We start from the raw sequence: 27,192 nt of genomic DNA on the forward strand, positions 1-27,192 counted from the left end.
TGGGTTTTCATTGATATAGATCTAATAATAAATGGTATTGGTAATTCTTACTTTTGGACTGATTGTAACCCAAAGTAATTGGCTTGGCTGGTTGTTACGATGGAGATAACATTCTGTTGATAGTACATATATCTCCAAAGAGAATAATGACAATGGAGGTGTTCTTTCCTAAAATAGGTAAAAAACCTAGAATGATATATATATGTCTATAAATGATCCTAAATGTTCCTAAATGATAAAGAGAAATATATTAAAGAGAATCCTATAACTTACTGGAGTTTGATTCTGAATGTTGAATTAACTCCAAATTACTTCATTAGGTACTTTTGGTGATTGTTTATAAGAGATGTAGGTCTGTAAAGCAAATTAATAGAGGAACTAAATTAATCCTATATAATTTTACTATTATTATTATATAGGAAAGCATTAATAATTTATATATTAGATCTTGGAAAGTGTATGCTTTGCTTACATTGTGTACTGAACTTGATCAATATAGCAGGCTGCCTTCTAAAGAAATTATATGAAATATTCTAATTATAGTTAATGCCACCGGTGTCCAAATGAAAATGTTGTCAGCAAAAAACATGAAACAGAAGATATTTTGGCTTATTTCCAGTAGAGAAAATTCTAATAAGTACGAGGGGAAAATGCTTTTGAATGTGTGCCTGGCTGTTTTTTTTTTTCATTTCTTTGAAGTTATTTGTGAGTATTGAGTAAAAAAAAAAAAAAAAAGAGTTTTATCTTTTTCTTAGTATGTCCTCTAGCTGAACTATCATATGAAGCTAAAGGTACAGAGACTTATCAAATGAAAGACTCCTAATTCAGACAAATGTGGCACTAAGACACAGAAGTCAATAATATTCAAAATGCGGCAAAATGCAATTGCACAGTGTTTTGTAATCCAATTGCATGTCAGACTGAGTCATCCAATGTAATTCAATGTTCCTCCTATATCTGTAAGCACCATTACAAAGTATGTGCCATGTGGGGAAGCTAATGCATTATTATCTCTCTTCGTGAAGCGACTGTCACGGAAGCAGTGGATTAATATACTCTGTCCTTGAAAAGAATCTGCAGAAGACATTATGTCAACAATAAATAGTTAAGTATTATTCATATCACTTGCATAAAAACAAATGAATCTTTTAACAAGAAACTTCTGCCATCTGAAGATTGCTCTATAAACAGACACATTATCAGAAGAATAGTACATTATAAGCAGTAATGGCTGTACCATTGTAATGATACTGCTTTCAATATTTAATACCTCCTCTAGTCTCTGCCTTTTATGCTTATCGAAGTTTGAACTGCTTAATAGGATTACATTAAATAGATCAGATTTGATGATTTCTGATAGAAACAGAAAAAGTGTAAATGCTGTCAACAGTTTTCGTAATTGTTTAGCAATTTCTTTTAGTTGTCCCTGAAGATTTTACATTATGGTAATATTTCAGGCAGGAAAGGCAGGAGTGTGTTAGGAAACCTGTTGTCAAACAGTTCTGCCTATTGGCATGAGTAAAGGCCATTTCAGGCTGGCAGTTGACTGCAACAAGTTGCATCTGTTCTTGCTCTTGTGGAGAAGGAACAACATGTAAGCCTCAGCCACACTCAACCACAAGACAAGTAGTTGTCAGTGCAGAATTTGGTTGTTCCTTGCCATCTAGGTGATAGTTGTCAGACAGAACAGGAAAAAAGGAGCAACTACCTTTGTGTAAATTCAAACAACATTTAAAATCTGACATACAAATCTTTTAAGTGTGTCAAACAGAAGTTCTTCTGCTCTATCCAATGATGAAAAATACAATCTTAGCTGGTGTTAGGCTTTAACGGAAACCAGAAATCTCACTTTGAACTTTTATATTAAACAAAAGTCACTTTGTACCAAGAAGTGAACTTCCCTGACTTCTACTGCTGCAAGGGACCACCACCTGCATTCACCTTTTTGGTGATGGTCTGTAAAATGTGTGACAAGCTTAAATTTTTTTTGGTGGTGTTGGATAGGGTACAGAATACTTAGAACTTCAGGACTTAGAGTGCTATTTAAATCTCCTTTAACTTTAATACCTGTCCTGGTGGCATTGCTTTCACCATACAGAAAATTTTGCACCCGTGTTGCTGCTGACATTTTCTCTCAATTCCTGTCTTTTAAGGCATCAAGTTAGGATAAATCTTTGTAAGGAAAAAACCTGACATAGAACCTTCTCCCCGACGTGTCCTACAAATCTGTATCTCTGTAAACTTGCATTGTTTATATGCTGTACTGATGTAATTCTCTTTTGTTATTATTGGTTGTCATGATTATACGGGTGTTACATCATTTTGCATCCCCTCCCCATTACCCTACAAAACCCTTAAATAAAGATTGTTTAAAAAAAAACCTGACAGTTTCTACCCCATACTCACTCTTTTCAGAACTAAGAGGAAAGTCTTAGCCAGATATTCACTTTAAAGGTAATTATTCATGTAGAAGCAATACAAAATTAGTTGGCAGTCTGATCATTTGTTTCTGGATCTCCCTGGTTATGGGCAATATTAATTTTTCTGTAGACACGTTTTGAATACAGAACAATGTATACTTCTACTCAGAGCTCATTATTTGCAGCTTCCTACCAAAGGCTTTTCTTCTACATATTGTCATTTGGTTGGTATTTTTGTCTTATTACTCCGAGATTTCTTTCTATTTCTTTCTAAGTATGTGCCACTCAGTGTGTTGCTTTTACTAACCAACCGTGATGCCTATTAATTTGAAACACTCTGGGAACAATTCAGTATGCTGTTTAATTTATGGCTTAGAAAAAGTCAGTGCAGAAACATAGGGGAAATGCAGAGTGGAGCTTAAAATTGAATTCAAATAAAATGTTCCTTTCCACGCAACTGAAATCCATAATGCAATAAAACCAGAATCACTAATGAAAAATGTATTATTGATTAAAATGAGAAACACATTTTTTCCCATTTCTATGCAGCGATACATAGGGTATAATTGTCTTGTGTAAGGAAGGTAAATAAATGGAATAATATTGCTCTAATTTCTCTTTAATTGCAGCAGACCGATGAATTTTACGTAATTGTATATTAAAATTGCAGATCTTAATGTGCTATGTCTGTTCTACCTTCTTTACAGGAATACTCTTAGACATTTCTGCTGGGGTTTACAGTCTGTGTTTATTTATTTTGGCTATGGACTAGTTTTAGTTTGGTATGAAAGAAATTTTTATTCATAGGCTTCCCTGGGGGAATTGAGGGGTGCAATTGAAGCCTTAACTACAGAAAAGAAACACGTGAAGTATTGTTCATTCGATTTTTAGTTAAATAGTATGTTCAGTTTATTTAACAAAAGTTTACTTTTTATAAAAGGCACCTTTTTTTATTTTTATGTGCATGTGCTAAGCTTTGTAATATGCTAAGCTGTGTAATATGCTGCATGTGTCCTTTTGGGGGAGGTCACCTAGAAAAGTAGCAGGAAGTGAGAAGAAAAGAGAAGAAAGCGAAGTAAAATCCAAATAATCTTTGGGGGTTGCATCGCACAATTGCCAATTCCCACAAAAATGTTTTATTCAAATATTGGAAAAGGTGGAAAGATAAGTGTAATACACCATCCACCTAACAACCTGGGAATTTTATTGGCAAATTCATACCACTACACCAATAGGTATAATCTTAATGAATTTGAATAGGAAAGCAGAATTCCTCCACAAACATGAAGCGCATGCAAACTTCTTGTAGTCTGGTAAAAATTGAACCCCAAGAGTAAAGCTGTAATTACTTGGCCTCTGTGCTACCTTTGCTAATTTATCCAATTAATCTATTATGTCCATTAAACATTCCCCCTATACACACTCTTTCCTCATTTGCTAATTTTCTTTAAACCTCTTGATGATTTAATAATTAATTCCTATATTTTACATTATCTTCACTTGTCATGTCTGCTTGTTCTTTAGTAACTATGTCAAGCAATCTTCTCTGGTCCATAAATCTTTTAATGGAACCACATAAGTATTGACTATGGTCTGCTATACATCAGAATGCTTTTGTAAATCTGTGTGCACCTTTTTTTTGCCAGCAACACCTTCCACACCCAAAGCCTCTCCAGTCCTACAGATCCAAGCCAAGTCTAAATGTGTCTGTTTTGGTCTTGTTAAAACATATATTAATAGGGCTGTTTTATGTTCATTTTATTTCAGCTAAGCAAGTCCTTCATAATTTATAGCCTATGTTGATGATTGAAATTTAGTTATACCCCACTTACAAGCTTTGACATGGTTTCCATTGTATTTATTGGTACCACACAGGTCTAGTCTCAGTACGCCTAATAAATTAAATGTAATCCTACAAGTACAAGAATGGTGGGTAATAAAACAGAAGATCCATGTAGTCTGTAACTCCTGGAAAGGAAAATGTATTATTGATTCTGGACTCTACATCTGTATTAGATCCAAATGAGTGAACTCATGGAAAATTGACATCTTACGTGTATACTGTAATCAGGGAGGAGCAAATAGGGCTGTTTCCCAGCAGACACTATTACTATTGTGGCATTTCATGTCCTGTTATTTTGCACATCTTTTTATATTGTTATTTCAGACATAAACAGAATGTTTATTGTATCAATTATATTGCAGCGTCATGCCAAAAACTGGTACCATTAGGTATAACGTTCCTAAACCAGAGAATAATAAAAATATGTTATTTACTTTTATAATCTTCATTTATACCGTACAATCTTTGTCTCTCAGTATTTTATTCAATATATAACTTTCTGGTAGTAGACATTTCTTTTACATGTGAAGGCTCTTCTGCTGTGTCAGGTTTTTGTTTCCTTCTCGTATCATTGTTTCCTCTTCTAATGCAATTATATCCGTTTGCTCTGACTGATTAAAAAACGCTTAGAAAGCATTGATTTGCATTTTTGTATGTAAATGATCATAGTGCACCTGTGTGAAGTAATAGGTTGGACATTGTGGTTGTCAATGACAGCTAGAGTCTCTGCCTAATGATTGGGAACCAATCAGTGTGGATTCCTGTCTCCAGTCTGCAGGTGGTATTGTTCTTTCTTTCTGCAAGCATTTTCATGGAAACGTATGTACTATATTAAATACAATTATACTTCTAGGGTTCTTTTTATAAAACAGGGAATCAGACATTCCATTGTTGGAACCTTCCATGACCATAAGTTTCAGTGGCAGTAATTGTTCACCACATCCCGTCACACCTCCTAAACTTTCCTATTAGACCAATCTTTCCAATAAATGATCAGTGGGGAGACTTGAATGGCTTGCCAGTACCTACATCCAATTTTGTCTAGATTTGTAACACTTAAATTTAATTATTGACACTAGAACCAATGATTTTCTACTACTAACTATTTAAAATGTCAGAAATAATCTGTGTAGTGTATCCTCATCTGCTTTTAAATGCTATAAGTTTACCTTGTGTGTAACAGATTATTAAAAAAGGTTTAAGGACCCATGCAGGTACACATATTTGCATGCTATGGTACAAGGCAATTGCCCTTCCCAACGCACTTACGGTGCAGCATCGTACTACCACTTTATAGTATGCTGCAATCTTGAAAATGCAGCAAGTATATTTTGTTGTAATTCAAGGTGGATTGGATAACCCATTCAAATAAACAGGCCAACCTAACACAGTGTATGTTGTAATGCTGCAAAACATGTGACTGGGGCCATTAAAGCAGAGAATCTCTTTAAAAGGAAAAGAGAGCCCTTCTTTCTTTTATTTAGAACTTGCTATCAGGCATCCCAAGTGGTTCTAGTTTTGGATTTAATTTCAGGATACTAGGATGGCACGTGTGGCTTCAGTGACCGTCTGGGCTGTCATAAACCTAGCATAGAGTTTGTGCCATCTATGTGCTTCTATTATGTTGACCTAGTTCACCTGGACATTTTTGGCTTGCTGTCATTGTGAATTTGTGATTTTGATGTAGAAAACAATGTTTGAATTCAATTTTATAGGACAATCTATGGTAAACATGATCTTAAGCTGACCTCAAAGTATTTTTAAATGTCATCGTCAACTCTTATTTAATATACAGCTCTGTGTAATTTGTTGACTTTTTTAAAATACAGTTTTGCCAGAACCTACATCCAATTTTGTCTAGATTTGTAGAACTAATGATTTTCTACTACTAACTATTTAGAATGTCAGAAATAGTTTGTGTAGTGTATACTCATCTGCTATTCAATGCTTTAAATTTACCTAAATTTACCTCTGTTACCTGTAACAGATTATAAAAAAAGGATTAAGTACCCATGCAGTTACACATATTTTCATGCTATGGTACAAGGTAATGGTCCTTCCCATTACCAAAAAAAGTCAACAGTTTGATAATAGTAATAATAATAATATGTAAAAAATACAATCCAAATTGTATTTTTATTGTAAATTACCTTCTTACATCAGTCATATTTGTCCTTTACAAAGATCTATTCTCTATTTGTGTTAGAATGACACCATTGTGCACTGGGTAGAACTTGATTAACTCGCACTAACTAACTGTTCTTATGTTGACCAGGGGATGACAAAAAGCTAATATAAGGGCAGCTTTGCTAAATTTCACCTAAACATGCTGTATTAAAAAATGGGTTCAAAATTTGTATAATAATTGATTATCTTTTTATCTTCCTATACCTCAATCTTAAATAATAGCAAGGGTTATTATAATTAAAGTACATCAAGGCACAACAATATCCTTATCTGTTAAAGTAAATATATTAAAAAAAGTATTGTAGGTTTAATTTGTTCATTAAAAATGGTAATTGTGGTTTTATAATTCTATTGTGAATTCCTGCCTCCAGGTCTCAGGGTATAATATATCCACAAGTTACAGAAAAGGATGCTCATGTTTATTACAAAAATTGTAGAAGCACAAAAGCAGCGTATTTCTGTGCAATGTATCTAAGTCCTACAATAAAACTTAATTAATTATACAATGACAATGTTGCTGCCATGGTAATACGCACACTATTCATTATGTAATTTCCTCTCACAATTAGCCCATGAAATTAAATTTTCCAATAATAATACAGCTAGCATTAATTTTACCATGAATCCAGATATAAATGTCAGTAGATGCTGCTGCAGTTTCACCCAGAAGTCACGAAAAGACTTTGATATTAATTGCCTTTAAATCTTTTATGTTCAACAGAGCGGAGTTCAAAGGGCGGCACAACTACATGAAGTCCGCGTCTCATTTTCATTTCTTAATGAATACTTAAACTCACTAAGTGGAAATTTAATGTACTCTGTATTGTGCACCATGCCATTGTCTAAATAAAATCACTGTCTGAGCCTGAAAGCCTTTTTTCCTACAAAAGGTATGCAAATGATCATTGCAACAGTTATCTGTCCCATATCAATTCTAGTAATAACTCTGCTGTCCCTACAGAGCTCGTGTGTCTGGATCTATTCCACTGGCATTTACTGCCTAATGAACCAACTATGGCACAAGACTCACCTTCTGGTGAATTTTGCATTGGAGAACTCAATACAAAAATGTCTCCTGTACAATTCTAAATATAATTGCGTGTATGCCCATGATCTTTAAAAAATAGCCAGCCATATTACTATCTTCTGCTATTTATGACTTTTTATTTCTAGTCAGAAATAGAATTATGCTTTTGATTCCTTAGTATACATTTATCCAACACAACATTTGATCTGTTGATGTAGTTGTAAGTTAAACTGCAGGTACTAATCCAACACTAACCACGCATGCATCGGTTTTATATATCTTTTTTTCCAACGTTTAATGGGAACTTATAATAAGTTCTAATAGTACGGTAATTATGATATTTGTTATTATGCTGCCATGCGTGTTGGCCATTGTGTTTGATTCTGTGTAGTTTTTAAAGCAGAATAAAGATCACCCACTTCAAAATATGTTTTGCAGCATTAATTATAGTTGTGTCCTAATTTACAGTTTTCTCTTATTGCCCCTGTAAAGTTCTACATATTTCCATTCGGCCTGCTAGCAAAGTGCACTTTATGCAGCCCTCTGTGATGATGCAAGGGTGCACTGCTGCTGAATTTAAAACAGTGTTGTCACCAGGGCTGTGGAGTCAGAGCTGGTACACAATAATTGATTGCCTTTCACTTCACAGTCCTAGTTGCCACTGTTTTGCATATATTGTGCCAGAGAAAGTTGGAGGGGTTGTTGCCATCAAAATTGCGACTTGCCAATTGCCATTGCAAAAACCTGTATCTTGCTCATCAGCTGAACACACCATTTGTAGCTGGGTCTAGAATGGGGCACAAACTAGGGATTTTATATTTACGGTACTTTGTGAGGCTTGTGTTTTACAAAGTAACTTAATTTTAGAACTTTCTTACATTTATTTTAGTTTCAGTTTTACATTTATGCCAGTCATTTATTACAAATATGCAAGTCATTTAATCAAAGCTTTTATTGACTAATTTAAAAATCAGACTACAAGAACAAAAAATATGCCAAATATATTAACAGGTTGAAAATACATTTTCCAGCCTGTCCAAGTCCCTCTTTTTTGTTCAAACATTCACCCTTGAAGATCAACAATGGAAATAATACTTACAGGTGCTTTGATTTTCATAGGAAGTTTGGTTGGAAAATTACAATCAGTGGATTACTGAACCTTCTGATTGAAATGTTCACCTTTATGTTAGACATGTTCTAATCATTTTAAACAAATTTAAGATATGGAATAATTAAAATTAAGAAACCCTACCACCAAGAATTGTATATCTATATAGAAAGTATGGTGGTTACAATAAAAGGGATATTGTCATGTGAAGGATTCATAGAAGTATACAAATCCTATCGGTGCTCTATGTTAAGTAGGTGAAGTAAAGCATCACCTGCTGTGTCTACGATTAAATCTTACTATGTGGCTGCCACTTACAGAGCAGACATTGGGAATTGAATATAAATTGATGTTTGGTGATCTGTCCACTACTAAGTGGACTTTACTGATCGATTTTTTTCAATTCATAAAGAGCGTCTGAATTATGACAACTTGTATGGCAAATTACATAAATGTGAGTGTTTTAAATCAATATGTCATGTTGAATGTTTACTTTGATCCTATGAAACACTATGTGAGCTTCTAGACCAGCCCTCACTGACCACCGTTGCTGCAGACATAGTGGACTCTATTATTCTACTGTTGACAACATCTGCACTAATTGGATTGCACTTTATTTCTTCATCTCCTGTCTGTCTACATAAGAAAGCTAGAAGGTTACTGAATCACTAATGTGAGAGGGAGCAAGGTAAACTGTGACTTTAGTAATTTTTCTGTGAGGATGAATGGTTCAACAGTACTTTCAGCTGCAAAGGCTAGTAAAAGGCAAATTGTCTGCTTATTTAGAATATTTATTGCTACAGGTAGTCCCCGAAAGTCTTTTGCTGTTCTGCAAGCTCTTGTAACGCTTTAATGGCCAAGACAAACTCTGCAGTTGTTTCTTTTTGCATATGCTTGCTCCACAAGTTAATGAATGTCTAGGCTCCAAAAAGTTTTTATTTGCTTTGTTTGTGATTTACTCACAGTGGCGATTTTTTTATGTAACTGACACCACATTGCCTAATAATATGTTGAGATAAACATCTGTCCTAACTGCATTCATTAAAATAATGTACCTATTCTGACCTAAGCTATGTACACAGGTCAAATTTTTCTCGCCCAATAATCGGTTCAGGGCGGATATCCGGCGAGAATCTGGCGTGTGTACAGCCCGCAACGTTCATTGTCTGTGGATCTATCCTGGCGGATCCACGGACGATAAGCGACAAGCGATCCTAATGCAAGGGAAGAGGAGAGCATGCAGCAGGGTGCCGCTCCATCGTTCTCCCTCTCCCCTCTCTATAGAGCAGAACGGTGCTGTATGTACAACACTCATTCATGCATCATGCATCATAAAAGATCTATTCCAACGGCAAGAATTGCACGTGTGTACACAGCTTTACATACAAATTCAACTTAAGAACAAACCTACAGTCCCTATTTCGTATGTAACCTGGGGACTATCTCTACCTAAATGTCCACAGTTTGGCCACATATTCACTTTAAAAATCTGTAAATTCTTATTTTCTGTCTTAAATTTGGGTGTTTAGTTTTTATCCAGTCGTTTTTCATCACTGCTAGCTTTGTTTTTGGGAAGCATACTAGTATTAGGGCATATTTATCACTCAGGTCAATAGAAAGAACTGAGAGTGGAGAATAGCCTTTTCAGCCAAGCACAATCTGCTATAATTAGATCTTAATGAGAGCAGTGTGTATTGTACTGTATACTCTCGTTACGCTTTTCACAGCACAGCTTAGGTCTCAGTATGAAGAATTCTATTCATATGTTAAATTATAAACCAAACTTGAGAAGGTAGAAGAGCTGTTAGCATGCTGATTATTATTCTTCTACTTTTCTCACATAATTGTACTGCACAACATTAGCCTGCAAATCTAAAGCTCCTTTAGCCATCATGAAGAAGAATATGACAAATAGGAAATCATAAAATGCAGAACAAGTAGCAAATGTTTTATATCACATAGAACACGGTCATCAAATTTAGAAAGGAAGGTATACAGAATGTCATGACATTATAAAAGGTCTGTAATTTGGCATAATGTTTACTAGTGAGCTTAATGCACACAAAATGTCATCAAATTATGAAAGTGAATTGTTTTCAACAATGTTTACTAGTACTCAATCTTGATGTATAAATAAAATATAGAGATGAGTGAGTATTGGGTATTGCAGTAGACTACAGTAATCTTTTTACGTCCCGCAGCAGACTGATGACTTAGTCTGGGTTTATTCACTAAACTGAAGCTTAAGGAATTTAGGAATATTAGTGTTGCTGTATTTTTTGAAATGCAATTACAAAGGATGTAAGAAAGCATTCTTATTGAAATGTTAATACCTGTAAGGTAATTCACAATATACACAAGAAAAGGGGATAAGTTGGTGGGTAATCAATCCATATTCAATAAAGTAAGGAAACACACAAAACAGACACATGCCAGCCATTAACTGGATGACTATTATTATTATAGAAGAATCAGTCCCTTAATAAAAAAAGTCCATATAGGATATAAATATAAATTCTTATGTGGGTGAGAAAGCACTGTATGATGTAACAAACATATATATACATAGATATATAAATGTCACCAACAAGGAATTTTGTTAAAAAATAAAAGTACAACAATGTATTAATGAAACTACTTTAACCCAATTAAGATAAAGCCTGATTTAATAAAGCTCTCCAAGGCTGGAGATGATACACTTTCATCAGTGAAGCTGGATGATCCAGCAAACCTGGAATGGATTTCCTAAAAGTAATTTGCTAGCAAATGTTTTTAATTCTGGACCAGATCCATTCCACGTTTGCTGGATCACTCAGCTTCACTGATGAAAGTGTATCCTCTCTAGCCTTGGAGAGCATTAATAAATCAGGCCCTAAGAATATTTAAACAAATATATAAAAGTGGGGAAGAAATGGCGTTCCATGTACTCAAAGCTGCAGGGCAACAGAAAACATATGAGTATGTGGAGGAAATCCAATAAAAGAATTACACAGGTAGCCTTACCAGGAGGAGATAGATTGGTTAAAATCAAATAAACATGAGAAGAAACAAAGTTTGCAACCAAAGATTCCATCTTCTCGACAGTTCTGAGTCAGCCTGTGAGTCAGTCCTGTGAGTGCAGGAGTGACATAATAAACTTGTTCTTCCTCATAAGGATTAATGGATTAATATCTAAATCCTATATGGACTTTTTCAATAAAATATTGGATTTTCTGTATATATGATATGCCGATCTCTATTTTTTTTTTTTTTTTTTTTTTAACATTTGGTTAAAATAAAATATTCCTGTCTCAGTAACCACCCGGCTGTTTTTGGGTAGGTTACTGAAAAGTTGGGTCACACTACAGGGGCTGCCTACAGAAAGTATACAATATTTCCCTTTTAGGGTCAGGTTTATGTGTGTGGTGCTTGCTGGTGCAATACACTGTACATACCACGTGTTGTGGTGCAGATCAAGGCACTTCTTTTATACACTGTCATGAAGTAACAGCCCATTCAGATAAACAGGCTTCCTGACCCCATTGTATGGCCGTAAACAGTACAATGCTCATCTATGTGTCTGCATTTGTGGCTGCATAGACGTGAAGCCAGCTTAAAGGAAAGCTATCAGCTATTTCAAACTTGTAGAAGTTCTGCCTCAAAAATGACTGATGCTAACTGTAACTTTTATTAATGCCTTTACTAAGCTGGACTTTTGACTAAGGCTTTTACCACTCTTTTGGTCCTCTTTTCCCTGTTCTTTATCCTACCCACAAACACCTTGTCCAATTATATAAATATATACATTATACCTTTGTTGTGCTCAGATTGGACAAGGGGGCGCATTGAGATTGGACAGGAGGATGGGATGCATTCGGGCCAAGGGGAGGGTTTTATACTATTAGTAAAAAATATAAGAATAAAAAAAGAAACTGAAGCCAGGTCCAAGGTGCACAAGGGAAATGATTTTTCAGACTTATGGTAATGATGGGCACCTTGAAAATTCTAAAACTGTATGTTGCTTTTGTATTACTGGGGTATTCTATAATAGCATACAGGATGTTCATGACTTAATTGAAGGTTAATTGTCTTTTAGACTTGAGTGTTTTTAATAAAATTCCCAAAACGTCTGTGAAAATTGCACATGACACAAATATTTTAACAAACCAGTAACTACGATGTTACAACCTTAACACATTGGGAATATCTGAAATAGTTTTATCTCCATAGAAACTGCATAATAAAACTGGCTAGGTTGCTTCTTTCAGCAGTTTGAAGGATCATCTGAAGCTTTTCAGTGTTCCTTATAATATATGTTTTGCATCTGCAGTGTGCGCTAAGTATGACTGACATCACAGATAGGTTTTATGCTTTAAATGGAAACTATAGCATTGTAGCAATTTTTTTTCAGTTTATACATTTTTAATTAATGTTTTGTAAAATTTGACTTTGTAACTATCTTTAAAGGTATAACTTTGTGACCCTACAACTCTATCTTATGTTTTTAAATAATATGCAATATGCCATTTGTACTTGGCCAAAAAAAAGTTTATTTTATTGTTTGGTTCTGAACATAATATAAAAATGCATATATCTGAATCCCTTGATGCTATTGTCTTCTATTATTTCCCTGTGCAGCCATATTTTGATTATAAGGCAATAGTAGCAGTATAATTTATCTGGGGTTATCTTAGTTAGTTTTTCACTGCCTTCTATTAATGTGCTTACAGGAGAGGCGATCAGAAACCTTATCAATGTGCTGCACACATATATATAGAGATTATATTAGTTATGAAAAGATACTAGGCTGTGTTGTTTAGCAGGGTGCCTTGGCAATATGACTAGCTATGGTAAATTACAAATCACCTAAATCCTAGGGTGAATCTTTTCATATATATATATATATATATATATATATATATATATATATATATATATGCATGTCAATTGTGTATTTAGTTGCTTGCTTTCAGTTGAGTAGGAAAATGCAAAAATTATTTACCAATTAACATTCCTATCCAAGACTTACACAGCTTTCATCCAAGATTTATCTGTTTTTTTTTCTTATAACATAAAATGTGTAAAAAGTCATAAATAGAAGCCCTACCTGGTCACAAAGCAATACGGGGTGTTACACTTTCACGAAGAAAGCATATTTTTGGAGAACAAGCATTTGAAATCAAATCTGAAGGTGCTGCAAAATTTAGGACTGCCTGGATTTTTAGATGGCTTTCCCCTAAATTGGGTACACAGTGAAATCCAAATTTATATGAGGCTAAATCAAGGGGCAGATCAAAGCAACTGCGGGTTCTTTAATGCTCCTTGTTATCTTTAAAAAAATACTTTTGGGGTAACAACATTGGCTATGGTGCACAGAGCCTGACTGTGAGATTAAATAAAAACTTTTGTTACCAACTAGTTTTTTATACTGTTCTAAATAAGTTTTTTTTTCCCCAAATGCCAATATATTTTATTTGTATGTTTCTTAACATACTTATGAGAATTAAGAGAATTCAAGTTCCGAAGCCATACATATTTTCTTTCTCTGCACTGAAAGTGCCAAAAATTTGACCATTACCAGTCACTGTGAAGTCGGTGCACTTAAAAAAAGTCAACAAAAGATGTAAAAAAAACTTTGCGCCAGCCAAGAAAACCAATTGTTTGTAGCAACTAATAGCAAACTGAGAGTTGTATGGTAATAATTGGCTCCATGCTAGTTTTTCTTCTGTTCTTATTAGCTGCACAGTTTCAGACTTCAGAAAATAAAATGAAGGAAACATATTAATATATTTAGTGCATTTTGGGTGCATTTTTATCAGTGCTTTTATTACATTTTTTATATGATTGTATGATCAAAATACATAATTGACATTTAGTTAATACAGTTATGTGGAATGTTTATTAATAGTTCTTGCTATCACTTTCCAATGACCTAAGTAAATTCTGACTAATTTTCCAATCATAAATATATTTTTTTTGCTTCACATTTGTTGCTAAAATGAGCTTTAGTTTGCTTTACATACAAATGTATGTATTTACAATTTTCAGAACTTTCACATGTAAAATAGGGTTTATTGCTGTGTCATGCCTATTTTCTGAATGGAGTGTTTCTTTCAGCTCAGTGCAATAACTCCCCCTGTGTTTTTCAGTAATATTTAATTTCTGCTGACTATATATAATAATAATATTAATGTACCACATGTTCTCCAGGATCCACTCCTTCCACCATCTATATGCATTTTTTTTATATTATAGCAATGCATTCCAGAAAGTGTGGGTAGCTGTCCATGGGTGTTATTTTCCTGCTTTTGACGTGTTTGGAAGGCACTCTAAAATGCAGCAAATGAAAATCCTATTGACATTTTTGAGCAGTGTACATGGCAGCTGATAGGCAGCCCTTGGCATGCTTTGTAATAATTTGGACATGTTGCCTTTAAAATATACAATATGTCCTGTTAAGGTGTGTTTGATCCGTAGGCAAAGTAAGTCAACTGCAGCCTTTCTTGTCAAATGTGGTTTGCGATTCTAATTTATGTATGTGGGGTTAGATAACTATTAAAAACTAACATTAATGTTTAAATAGCAAATGCACCATTTACAAAAACATGGACACTTACCTTTAACAGCTGTGCTGATAGGAGAAAAGGAATAATTACTAAAAGAGCCAAAATTACCTTTCCATTCAATGTCTATTCACATTGACTGGTACAACTGTACACAGTGAAAGTCTGGGGTCATATGACTGTTTGCAAAATTGTGTTCCTCTCAGGACTAGTTGGACAAAAATATCAACTTTGGTTAACTTCTAGGTCTTCAACACCGTTGTCCCATTTCCTGCTTCATTTCTTTTGGAAAGTATTATTTCAGTTTAGGACTATATTTAGCCCATACTGACCCAGCAGTTTTAAAAGTAATCTAAGAGTTAAATTAGTGTAGGCCTAGGGGTAGGTTAGGTGCCCACTCAAAGAGGCCTGGAACTTGAATGCTTAACAGCTCTCAGGTTTGGGTCCTTGGACATTGCCTCATTATGAACAGGCAAGTGAGCATGCATAGTGTCAACACATAAAGTGGAGTTGTAGTCATGCACATGCCGGAGGTAAGGGAAGGGGTGGACAGGCATTGTAAAGTAACCTGGCAAAGGAATAGAGATAGTGGCATACAAGTAACAGAAACTGATACCCTAATCAAAACTAGGACCACCAGAACAGGAGTAGTTATGAAATGACAATGAAAGTCCTTGAACTGGGATCAGAAGCATTAATTAAGAAAAGCATTAATTAAGCATTGAAGAAGCAATTAATGAAGAGGATGTGCACCTTGTAATCTGAGAAACAGGTGTTTTTTTTTTTGTCATCACAGCTCTGATCAGGACTAATTGTCATTTTTGCTCGGGCATTAGGCTTGATTAAAGCTCTCCAACACAGGAGAAGATACACTTTCATCAATGAAGCTGGGTAATCGAGCAAACCTGAAATAGCCATTCCAGGTTTGCTGCATCACCCAGCTTCACTGATGAAAGTGTATCCTCTCCAGCCTTGGAGAGCTTAAATAAATCAGTGTGTGCTAGATGTTGACATACTAAACATCTTTAGAATGAGAACAGGAGCAAGCACATCATTGGTGGGTTTTAGGAGGCATTGATAATCTGCTGCAAGTATTTAATATTCGGTTGAGCAAGATAAATGGCTGGATCATTAACAAATGAAGCTGATTCCAAAGAAGTAGTTAAACAAAAAATGTACATGTGTGACCTGACATCACTAAGTAACCTTTTGCTCCTTTACATCAGTAACGTTGTCCTACCTTTCCTCCCAGTTCTGTATATAGGTAGGTAGAAAACTACTGAGCTATCTTCTATCCCTCCTTTGTTCTTCATCTCTGCTGCAAGGACATAGAATCTTTTGCTTAGCCTTAGTTCCAAAAAGGATGCCAAGGGATATCTTCCGTTTTTCTTTGGAAGCCTACTGCGAATATCTATTTATCAACATCAAAGGAAAGAGAAGGAATATTGTATGTAAATCGCTATATATTTTATACATTTAACATGAGCTTCTGAAAAGCTTTTTAGCTCCACATGAAAAGTGACATGTATGTTTACTTTGTAAAGCATTGGCATTGTTTGGATTTCCCATCAGTGTGTGCAAAAGCTTTTATTCTTTATATATTTGATCTGTGTGGTTATCACGCTGTTTTTAGTCTTTGCATTTCTTGTTTAGGTTTAGCAACATCAATGTTGTTTTTTTTTCCAAAGAAATATTATAACTATATATAGAAATCTTATTTCTAGAGGGAAAAATGACTTCTGCAATAACAAACCCAAATGATGAGTTTTACTTTGACATATGGCATAATACCTGCCTGTAAACTGCATTTGTACAATAACAACTCTTCATGTGAATGGGCAACAATATTGAATTTTAGAGATTTAGCTTGTTAATGGAATTTATACTTTTATTAAAATAAGCTTTTCTTAGTGTAATGTAAGTAGACAAATATACTAAACTTTTTATGACTATACTACTACTACTATACTACTTTACTGTACTTAATTTGGGCGGAAAAGATGCTAAAGAGAGTGACTGTATCAAGAAGCATATATAAAGCATCCTAGATGTTCCAGATGCAGTCATGAGACTTGATCATGGTGTTACTTTACAAGCTATTATATAGTAATGGCATGTCAAGCTGACCACAGTAAAAAAAAATAAAAAGTATTTGTAAACATAGGTTGAGTTTTTTAATTTGTGACTTGAATTTGGACCTTTCTCAATTCCATCTTTTCACATTTGTTAAAATGAGCCTCATTAAATAAAGCTCTGCAAAACTGGGTCCAGCAAACCTGGATTGGATCTGGTCCAGAATTGAAAACATTTTTCAACTACCAGCAAAGGATTTCAGAAATCCAGGTCTGCTACATCACACAGATTCTCCCATAGTAGTCTATCTTCTCCAGTCTTTGAGAACTTTAATAAATCAGGCTCACCATGTTAAAACAGACATGGTATCTTACTTCAATCAAGGTTTTAAGTTTAGCATGCTTCAATGCCGACATGGATCCCTTGGATAATGGCTTTGCAGTTTTTTCTAGTTATTGTTATTCATCTGGTACCATTGCTTTCAAGTAATCTTTTGTCATACTATCATTTTTATACTGTGCAAATGATGCAGCTTCATTTCCTAAAGCAGATCTAAACTTGTTGGTGGGCTTCTGCCATAATTGGCACATAATTTCCCGTGTGTAGTCGCCCTAGAGCTATGACCAGTCATGTGCTGTACAGTGTGGTGTTTAAACAAACAGCTACCATGATCCAGGGTTTTTTTTATTTATATTTTTTTATTTTATTATTGTTCTCTTTGGTCAGTTAGTACTACTTTCTGGTGACATTTTGTTTTCTGAGTTTACAATCGTATTTTAAAAACCAAACCGTTCTGGTTGCAGTTGCCAAGTGCTGTCTTGTAGAGACTCACTAGAACACTGATAAAGTAATACTAATCTTTAAGGTGGAAGGTGTATAATTCATCCCATTTCCTGTAAGCTCAGTGCCAAGGCTTAGCACCCTATAACCCCCATACCACTCCTTGGGTTTACAAGAGAATGATGCAGATGCTAGCATTACTTTTATATGCAGTGTCGTCCTCAGCATGTAGGATGCACTGCCCGAGTAATAAGAGATTGAACATTACTGAACTAAACTTTTGACATTGGGAAAAAGGTCAGGATTTTTAACCACAGCTCCAATCAAGAATAATTGTTATCTTTGCCCAGCCACTATGTTAGCTGTGTTGTAATAAGTCATTGGTGATGCAGGTACCTAATACTCAGATTGGCGAAATAAAAGGCTGGCGCATAAAGATACTTGGAATTTCAGATGAATCCATTGAGCTAGTTGAACATAAACTTTACATCCCCACTTACATCTATGTTTGTCATACCTTTCCTGCTAGTTCTGTTAAGAAAACTACTTCTTCTATCACTCGTCCCAATCTCTGCTTTATGGATTTAGGGGGACATGACAGAGAACAAGTATTTTTTTACCTGGTTTTTCATAACTTTAGTTTTCTTTTTCAATATCTAAAATGTATTCAAAAGATCACCTCTGCCTAGGTTGGAAATCCGCTGCATTAACATCAAAGGAAAGAGAAGGATTATTGTATATAAACAGTCATTTTTCTACATTTGACATGAGGTTCTGAAGAGCTTTTTAGCTCCACATGAAAAGCAACATATATGTTTACTTTGTAAAGCACTGTCATTGTTTGGATTTCCCATCAGTGTGTATGGGAGCTTTTGTTCTTTAAATATTTGATCTGTGTGGTTCTCATACTATTCATAGTGTTTGCATTTCTTGTTCCGTTTTAGAAGCATCAATGTTGTTTTTTATTTTTCTAAAGAAAAAAACATACCTATATTTAGAAATCCTATTTCCATAGAGACAATTAGAAAAGATTACAACAACAACAAACCCAAATGATGATATTTACTGTGTCATATGGCAGAGTTAGTATTGCCATTAGTAAAATGAATGCATACTGTCACAACTGTTCAAAATGAATGACCAACTAATTTATTTATGAGAATGCAACTTAGTAATGGACTTTGGAATTTTTTTAAAACAAGCCTTTCTCGATGTAGTTAGAGAAATATAGTACACTGCTTATGACTGTACTCGTTGTATTTAGCTGTGGAAAAGATACCAATGAGAGCATATATAAAGAGATGCCATAACAGCCTATCAAACTGATCACAGTAAAAAAATAAGTATTGTCAAAAAGTGAAAAATATTTGTTAACATAGGGCACGTTTTCTTTTTAGGTGTGACACTGGTTTTACGGTGTTCCAATCTTTGGGGGTGCCAGTAGTGGATTTTCACTCTCTGTTAATCCTGCCTTTTAGCTTTTGGTAAAATGCATTAAACATACAAAGTATCTAATGTCCAGCAAAGTATTTTGTTTGCAGAAATGCTCCACTGCTGGCACAAATTATTATTATTATATTTATTATTAAACAGGATTTATATAGCGCCAACATATTATGCAGTGCTGTACACCTTGCACTCCTCAGTTCTTTTCTTCTCATTTATGTCATTGGTCTGGTACAGTTGTTTTATGACAATGATACACCATACTGTCATATATATATTGTGCAAATGACACAGCTTCACTACTTGAAGCCCAATTTAGCTTAAGTAAAATAAATAACTATTATTATAGTAATACCAACCTGTATATTTTAACAATAAAAGCAGCTCTGGCTTCTGTCCTTTGGCACTGTTCCATACACAGTCACTAGAGAATCAAAAAAGCACCAGTAATCTTCAAGAATGAATGATATCTAACATAATACAACCCACTTCCTTTAACCACAGAATTTCAATGCTTAGCACCCTGTAACCCCAGTACTACCTTACTACCTCCTGGATTCACAGGAGAATGCTGCAGAGACTAATATCATATTATTATGTAGTGTTCTCTGCAGCATTTAGGATCCACTATTGGAGGAAGGAAGAAGTTGAAGAGGACCTGTGACACCAAACACACCCAGAAAGGTGACCAAAACATATTTTAGTCTGGGGGGTACTACATTTGGGGTTTGGGGTATTTGTCCTTTCCCTCCACTCTGTCTCTCAAGAACAGACAGACAGAGCCAAGTAGTCTGTAAAACACTCATTCATTAGAAGTTTTACCTGAAACTGTCACTTAGAATCATTTTTGGTGGCACGAATTGAGACTCTGTATGGAACTCATTTTCCCAGAACACTGGGCATCAATTTATATTCTTACCCATCTGTTGAGACCAATAGGGCAGTGGCTTGTATTTTTTATTTGTGTACATTAAACACAGGAATACCAGTTCCTCCATCTGAAAAAGAACCTGATGTGGGGTCAGCAAAGCCAGATACTTTTGTAGGAAAGAAGACAGATGAAACTGTAAAAGCTGATCAGTTTTCTCATTTGCATATTTTTATAGCACTATTCTTATATAAACACGTTTTCTTTTACATTAGGAATGCTGGGATTACCATTTTCTTACACAGTTTTTTATGTTGCCCAATAACATATACGCTAAGAATGAGGATGTGAGTTTTTGCTAACTGCAGCCAGTTGTATTTTTGCTTCTATTTTTTGCTGTGAAGGAGGTTCATTACCTTTCCCATTTTGTTCATTTAGATATTGGCAGATTTTGTATTACCTTACTAGAAATGAAGAGTTGCCTTGTGACCATTTTACCCTTCTGGCACACTAGAAAAGCACTGCCTTGGGTGTAAATAATCAAAAGCAAAGATAAATAGTGCAATACTAGCTCAGAACAACTTGGCAATCATTGCCTTACTGTAGTCTGCAGTTCATTACATTCTAGAGAAGGTCAGGATTCCCGGCAGATGAGCTGAGCAAGATCATATAATTGTGTTTCGGAGCTGTCAGTGAACAGAGCTACACAGGGTCTGGGATGTAATGTTTTCTTTTCCAGTACTTCCTGGGAAAAAAATGTGTATTTTGACAGCTTTCTACATTGTTTTATAACCTTAACTGATACACAGATACCTCAAGCCAATACTAACACATAGCGGACCTCCTTTGACAAGCACACTGCCACAGTGGTGTCATCCCATCGCTCGAATGCTGACCAGTCCAAAGGCTTACGCAGTAAGTAATGTAAATGTCCATAAATGTAAGAAACCATTTGAACTCTTGTCAAAGTTTATGATGAATTGCCCATACCTCTTTCAATCTATCAGTCTTTTTATTCCTTTTTTTATTTTCTTGATTTTCTTTTTCTCATTGTTGTCTCAATATGTTTCATTCTGCACTGTGTCACTGTGTCCCAGAATACCAGAACATGTGTCTTAGTGGTCATCTTGGAGGAGAAGAAAGGCTATGCTCCCGTATATCAGAGATGCCCCCAGTGACTAGTGATCTAATAACTTGTGCAGAAATAAAGGGAGAAGCAATAGTGGGGTTTACAAAGCAAAGGTCCTCTGAATAAATTCTTTAGAGAGCATGGAGATGCATGTAATTCAAATACCTCAAGCAGCACTGTTCTGACATCTCCAAATCTCACTCTAAAGCCCATAGGAAGCGCATTCTGAGATCTCAAACTGCAGATATAAAGCTATGAGATTCCCAGCACAGGATTGGTCCAGGTGCACTATCGTGCAAGGATGTGTACTGCTGGTATGCATAAATATATGTTTTCCAGTATTCTGCTTTGGCACAATTACCATTTCTAAATGTTCAGTAGTTCAAGTCCACTTTAAAATTTATGCCCAGCCAAAAAAATTTCATTAAAGGGTTAAAACACCTATTTAATTTATTTTGTTTTTCAACCTACTAGGAAGATTTATGCCCTTTATTTATAAAGGAAGAATTCCCTTTACTTCCTGTCCCAAATGTGCAACTGGAATTAAGAGAAACTTTCTCCAAAGTGAACTAAATTTTGGAGGGCGTTGTTTATAAAACAACTTAAAATTTGGTATTTCCTTTCCTTTTCTGTCTTAATGACAATGGTCACCAGGACAATACCAGTGATACCTGTTGGCATATCTATGATGGGCCTTATTTGCCAAAGTAACATGCAGGACAGCGTGGGACTAGCACTTATAAGTACCAGAAGTATCCACTTTTACCACTTAGAATTCATGCTGCAATGTATGTGTCTGCATGTAAAAGTGTCATTTGGTGTTTACTTTACATTAACAACTTGGTTGACAATATGACTAAAAAATAGTCCCCACTTTGCAAAACACCAATCTAGTGCTGATGGACATTTGTGCATCGGAGGGTGCATTGAAATGCACGGGTTGGTTTTATAACTTCCCATTCCCTGCCCATGGTGGAAGATGAATTGATACTCCAATAGCCCATTCACCCTGGAAAAGAAATGTTGACAAAGGACAAAGAAGTAAACATGTATCGTACCTCTTTTCTAGAATACTAGCACATCAGCATTGCACTGAATGCACTTTCTAGCTTTAGGAGCAAATAAAAATGATCAAGAATCAAGAAAGACTCTCTTACGTCACTGGTCATTAAAAAAAAGGTAATCCGGAGAGTCTTCTCTTGTCTTCCCTGTCTTGAATGGGTTTCTTCATTTTCACATTTGGGAGATCAAAGCTTTCATCTGCAGATTACACAATGCTAATAGGGAATCACGGTCTGTTTTCCACACTGTGATTGTTATTAACTTATTAATTTCATGTTACATTGTTTAGCAACATGGCTTCAGCCTACAATACAAATAATACAAAAAAAAATTTACACAGTTGCAATAGGAAATAGTAAAAAATCCAATGCCATTAATAAAAATGTGCAGCTTGTGGGTCAGACTATAGTTGCAATTTTCTGGTTTGTAATTTAGCTCAGTTTAGTGTAAATTTCAAACCTTGGCAATCAGTCTGCCTATCTTTTAAAGATGATTTCTGTTGTCCAGTGCTTGGAAGTTGGATGAGTTTATTAGAAGATGGGTTAGAGTTATATGGAGATCTAATGGCAATCCAATGGAACCATGGCTGCTGCCTATATTTCCCTGTGGATCCCCTCTTTTCCACTGAAAACATATGCTTTTACCCCTCACACTGTTTTCCATTTATTCTTACTAAATATACAGCAGGGTGCTGACTTCTTTTCTAGATCTAAACCAAAACATTATAGAAATATCATATGGCTATTTATATTGTATATAAGACATCAGAATGGCAGTCAGCCCACACTTATCAGTTTTGGGGAAAAAATTACTTTGTATGGATTGTATCTCTGACATTTGTTAGTTTGGTTGCAATTAAGTAGTAGGATTAATACACAATATTTATGGATTCAATTCCTTTTAAAGTTTTTAAGATATTTGAAATTGTTTTTAAACAGGAAGAGCTAAAAGAAGATGATACGGATTGCATTGTTAACCATGATGAACTAACAGCAGCTTATGAAGACATGGCATCATCTCTGCGTACACCTGAGCCTGCACCAGAAGAGAGCAGGGACAATGTACAAGACGGGGACTTGGGACTTGGGGGGTTTGAATTTTCTCAGGACAGAAGGTCCCATCAAGCTCATGTAGACTTCCATGGAGGGAATGTACAGGTCTAATGTTTTTATACTTATCATGTTTTAGTAGACATATCTTTTTATGAATAGAAAATCTGCTTAGTATTAAAGGGAACTTTCTGAAGACTAACAGGGGTTCTTTTGCTTGCCTCTTTTTCTGAAAACAATAATTCCCTGGCTGACATGCTCAATTTATGGTGCTGGTATGCTTTTTCTGGGACAGAAAGAAACCAGACAGCCAGGCAACTAAGATCTTCAGGAAGGAAGTCTGCAATTGCACCCCACATTTCAGTCCTTATAATGATATCCTGGTACCAATACACAATAACAAATGGCCTTTTGTACAGTAAACCAACAGTAAATGCTTTGTAAACATTTATTCTTTAGGAAATATTGACAACAAGTTTTCTTTCTTCCAAATATTGCTAAATATTATTAGCAGTTATTTTAGCTTTAATATAATTGTCTCAGAAAAGTGCCTTGGGAATGTCATTGGTTGTCATCCAGTGAAAAAACTGGCTGGAGACTGATTTTTGGATGTATGGTATTAGAACATACTGTACACCAGTACATTAAAAAAAAACTTTCAAACAATCTGTTCATTACATTTCAGATGAAATTAATTCCGGCAGCTTGTTTTCCAAATGAATATTTGTGGCCTTAATTTCACTTTCAGCGCAGAGAAATTGCTTTGTGTATCTTATCTTTCCGCATACATTTCTGCTTCTTGTTTTTGTTTGTTGGAGGATTCCACAAATAAAACTTACCTCTCCTGTGCTGCTGCCATTTTCTCAGATTCTTCTTCCACATTTAACACCTCCGCCCATTGGGCAGCCAGTTATAAGGTAACTTTCATGCATATGTGATGGAGTTGCATTATCCTCCCACCCAGCTCCTCTCTTGGCAAGATGTAAGATGCCAAGCATGGAAATGTCCACTGCACTGTGCATAAACTGCTATGCATGCAAAAAAATGCAAATATAAAGGGAAATTTATTTTGTTTTGAGCATAAGGGAAACATCTACCACCTAGCAATTTATATGTTTACCTTGAGTTCTGTTTTTACAAGCAGGCAGCAATATAAGGCCCACACCTAAAGTGAACAAAAGCTGTGAGCTGATTTAAATGCTGCTGAAAGAAGTCATGTGCTGACCATATTTTTACACACGTTTTTGCTTGTGGTTTAAATTGTGTTGTTTTTTTTAAGATTTATACATCAATCATTACAAAACTATACTTGATATGCTTGCAAAAACAAGCTCGATCAACTAGATCAACATAATCTTCATTACCTTTTTCTTTCCATTAAAATTGTTGTAGACCAAAAAGCTAAATATACTGTGAAGATATATATAAAAATAATATAAATGATATGCATATCTACATATATAATTATTTCCATAATATATGTACTCATTCCTGTTCATGTTATATATTGTACTGAAATGTCAGTGTATTGTAACTATATGTAGCTTTTAGTTATAGATTTACTTCTCAGGATTGCAAAGAAAGGGAATAAGGAAGACAATAGTGAATTTATGACAGAAAATATAGAATCTGTTATCTGTAGCAGGGACATGGTACCATATTCGAATAATATTTGAAATGTATCTTCATTTCCAAACCTTGCAGTGGGAGTAAACAGTTGTATCTTTAATGTAGACCTGTGCTGACCTAAAACAATCCATTGGTACCATAAATTGGTATCTAAGCTCTTTAAATTGTCTCTGGAAATCACGCTGAGAGCTTACTGTACAAAATCTCACTTGTGAATCATAAACTTGCTCCCACCTTGTATGAATTTTTTTTATTTTCCATTTTAAGAAATGGAGATAGCATTGACAATACATTGTGAGACATGCAGCAAATATTGAAAAATGTTCAGAGGATAAAAACAGTGTGCCATACACCCAATATCCACTCAGCCCCATCAGCTCAATACAGATAATCTGATCATACTGGAAGGATGGACATTGAGAATGCCCATAACCTCCAATCCTTCCATTTACAAGTATCATTTTTAGAATGTTTACCCTTTCTTTCCACTATAAATTTTAATAATTGAAATAGTTCAGTAGAACAAACAAAAAAGGGGTATACAGGCTTTCCCCAATGAAACCACATCTTGTCCACATGTTTTTAATGAAGGGGGCAAGATCTTTTTTTTGTATGATACTGTTAACTTTGCAGGACCACAATTGTACATACTGGGCATGGATTATCAAAGCTTTTTTATACTGGAGAAGATAGTCTATCATTGGTGAACCTGGGTGATCCAACAAACATGTCATAGATCTGGTCCAGGACTGTAAACCTTTTTCTAAATAATAGCAAATAATTTCAAGAAATCAATGATATCTATTATTATCTATGATTGTCTATCTTCAAGATTCTTGGATATTTTTTAATAAAACTGTCAGAAAGTATGCAACCTTGTACCTACGTCCTTTTTACAACTCCAACATATATTGGGGACTGCAGGAAAAGAGCGTTAAAAGTGCAGTCATGGCTGGAAGATATAATGGCATGAAAGTTGGAAATCTTGCCTTCTACATTTATTTTATACATTGCAATCTTTTAGTAAAACATACCTTCTCACCTATCATTTTATTAGGACCAGATAAAAGTTGTTTTTATATTGGGGTGCATGAACTGTAATATAAATATATGTTGTTTTGTTGTTTGTTTATCATGCCTTAAGCCTCTTTGTTCTGTGTACAGATAGCTGTTAAACCTTGGCAATAACTCCTGTCAAATAGACAGCTTGTGTATTTTCTATGGATTTTCTTCAAGATTTATAGACAGAATGTAGTGGGCATAAGGCAAGGAATTTTATATCAGGACAAAACAATTTCATGGTATAAGAATCTATACTTCATTATTGTTCATTAAGTACCCAAATCCTAAAACACTGAAAGGATTATGATCTTATTAATATTATATACCCTTTGAATATCTGTCATTATAGTGTCAATCTACAGAGACCCATGATGGATTTAGTTAGTTCTCAAGAAATTCAATAAGATGAAGATACATTGGTAATACGAACTTGGTATATGAGCTCCCATGTCTGCCTAAATATTATGGGTATCTCTCATTCCCTATGTTACAGTATTATGATTACAGTATATTGACTTTCAAATTCTAAAATTTGGTAAGACTTTTTTTATTATGGTTGCTTTATATTGGCACCAAAACTAATAAATCATATGTAATTGCTTTTTTATGACCAGTACGTATCTGGTACTCATACTCATAGTCTTTTAAACCAATTCCTAAAACTGAAAGCTGCCTTGAAGATTAGCCCCAATGCCCTAATGGTATTCTGACCTTTACCAGTGTAGTTATCTTTTTTCCAACAGTCATATACTGTGCGTAGACCCATTCATATCAATAATTGTCCCTGAAACAGATCCCTGTCCCATAATTGATATATCTTCTGATGGTGGTTGACCCTATAGGAACAAATAACTACCATGTATACAGTTAACAATGTAACATTTGCTGTGAACATAACTGAGTGAGCTGTCCGTCTGTTGCAGCCTATAAAATAAGCATATGACTAGAATTTATTTCATACATTTTC

At 34.9% G+C, this 27,192-nt stretch overlaps 1 protein-coding gene across 1 annotated transcript in view; it reads left to right on the forward strand.

Moving 5' to 3' along the window:
• Positions 1–26,032, forward strand: part of SLC9A9 (solute carrier family 9 member A9) — a gene marked incomplete in the record, with an annotated part of 338,107 nt that extends 312,075 nt beyond the window's left edge. The window contains 2 exon segments of the mRNA XM_072407908.1: positions 21,104–21,209; positions 23,424–26,032. Of these exon segments, the coding sequence (XP_072264009.1) occupies positions 21,104–21,209; positions 23,424–23,648 (331 nt within the window).
• Positions 26,033–27,192: the final 1,160 nt, after the last annotated feature.

Source organism: Pyxicephalus adspersus, chromosome 4 (assembly GCF_032062135.1).
Source record: "Pyxicephalus adspersus chromosome 4, UCB_Pads_2.0, whole genome shotgun sequence".
NCBI lineage: Eukaryota > Metazoa > Chordata > Amphibia > Anura > Pyxicephalidae > Pyxicephalus > Pyxicephalus adspersus.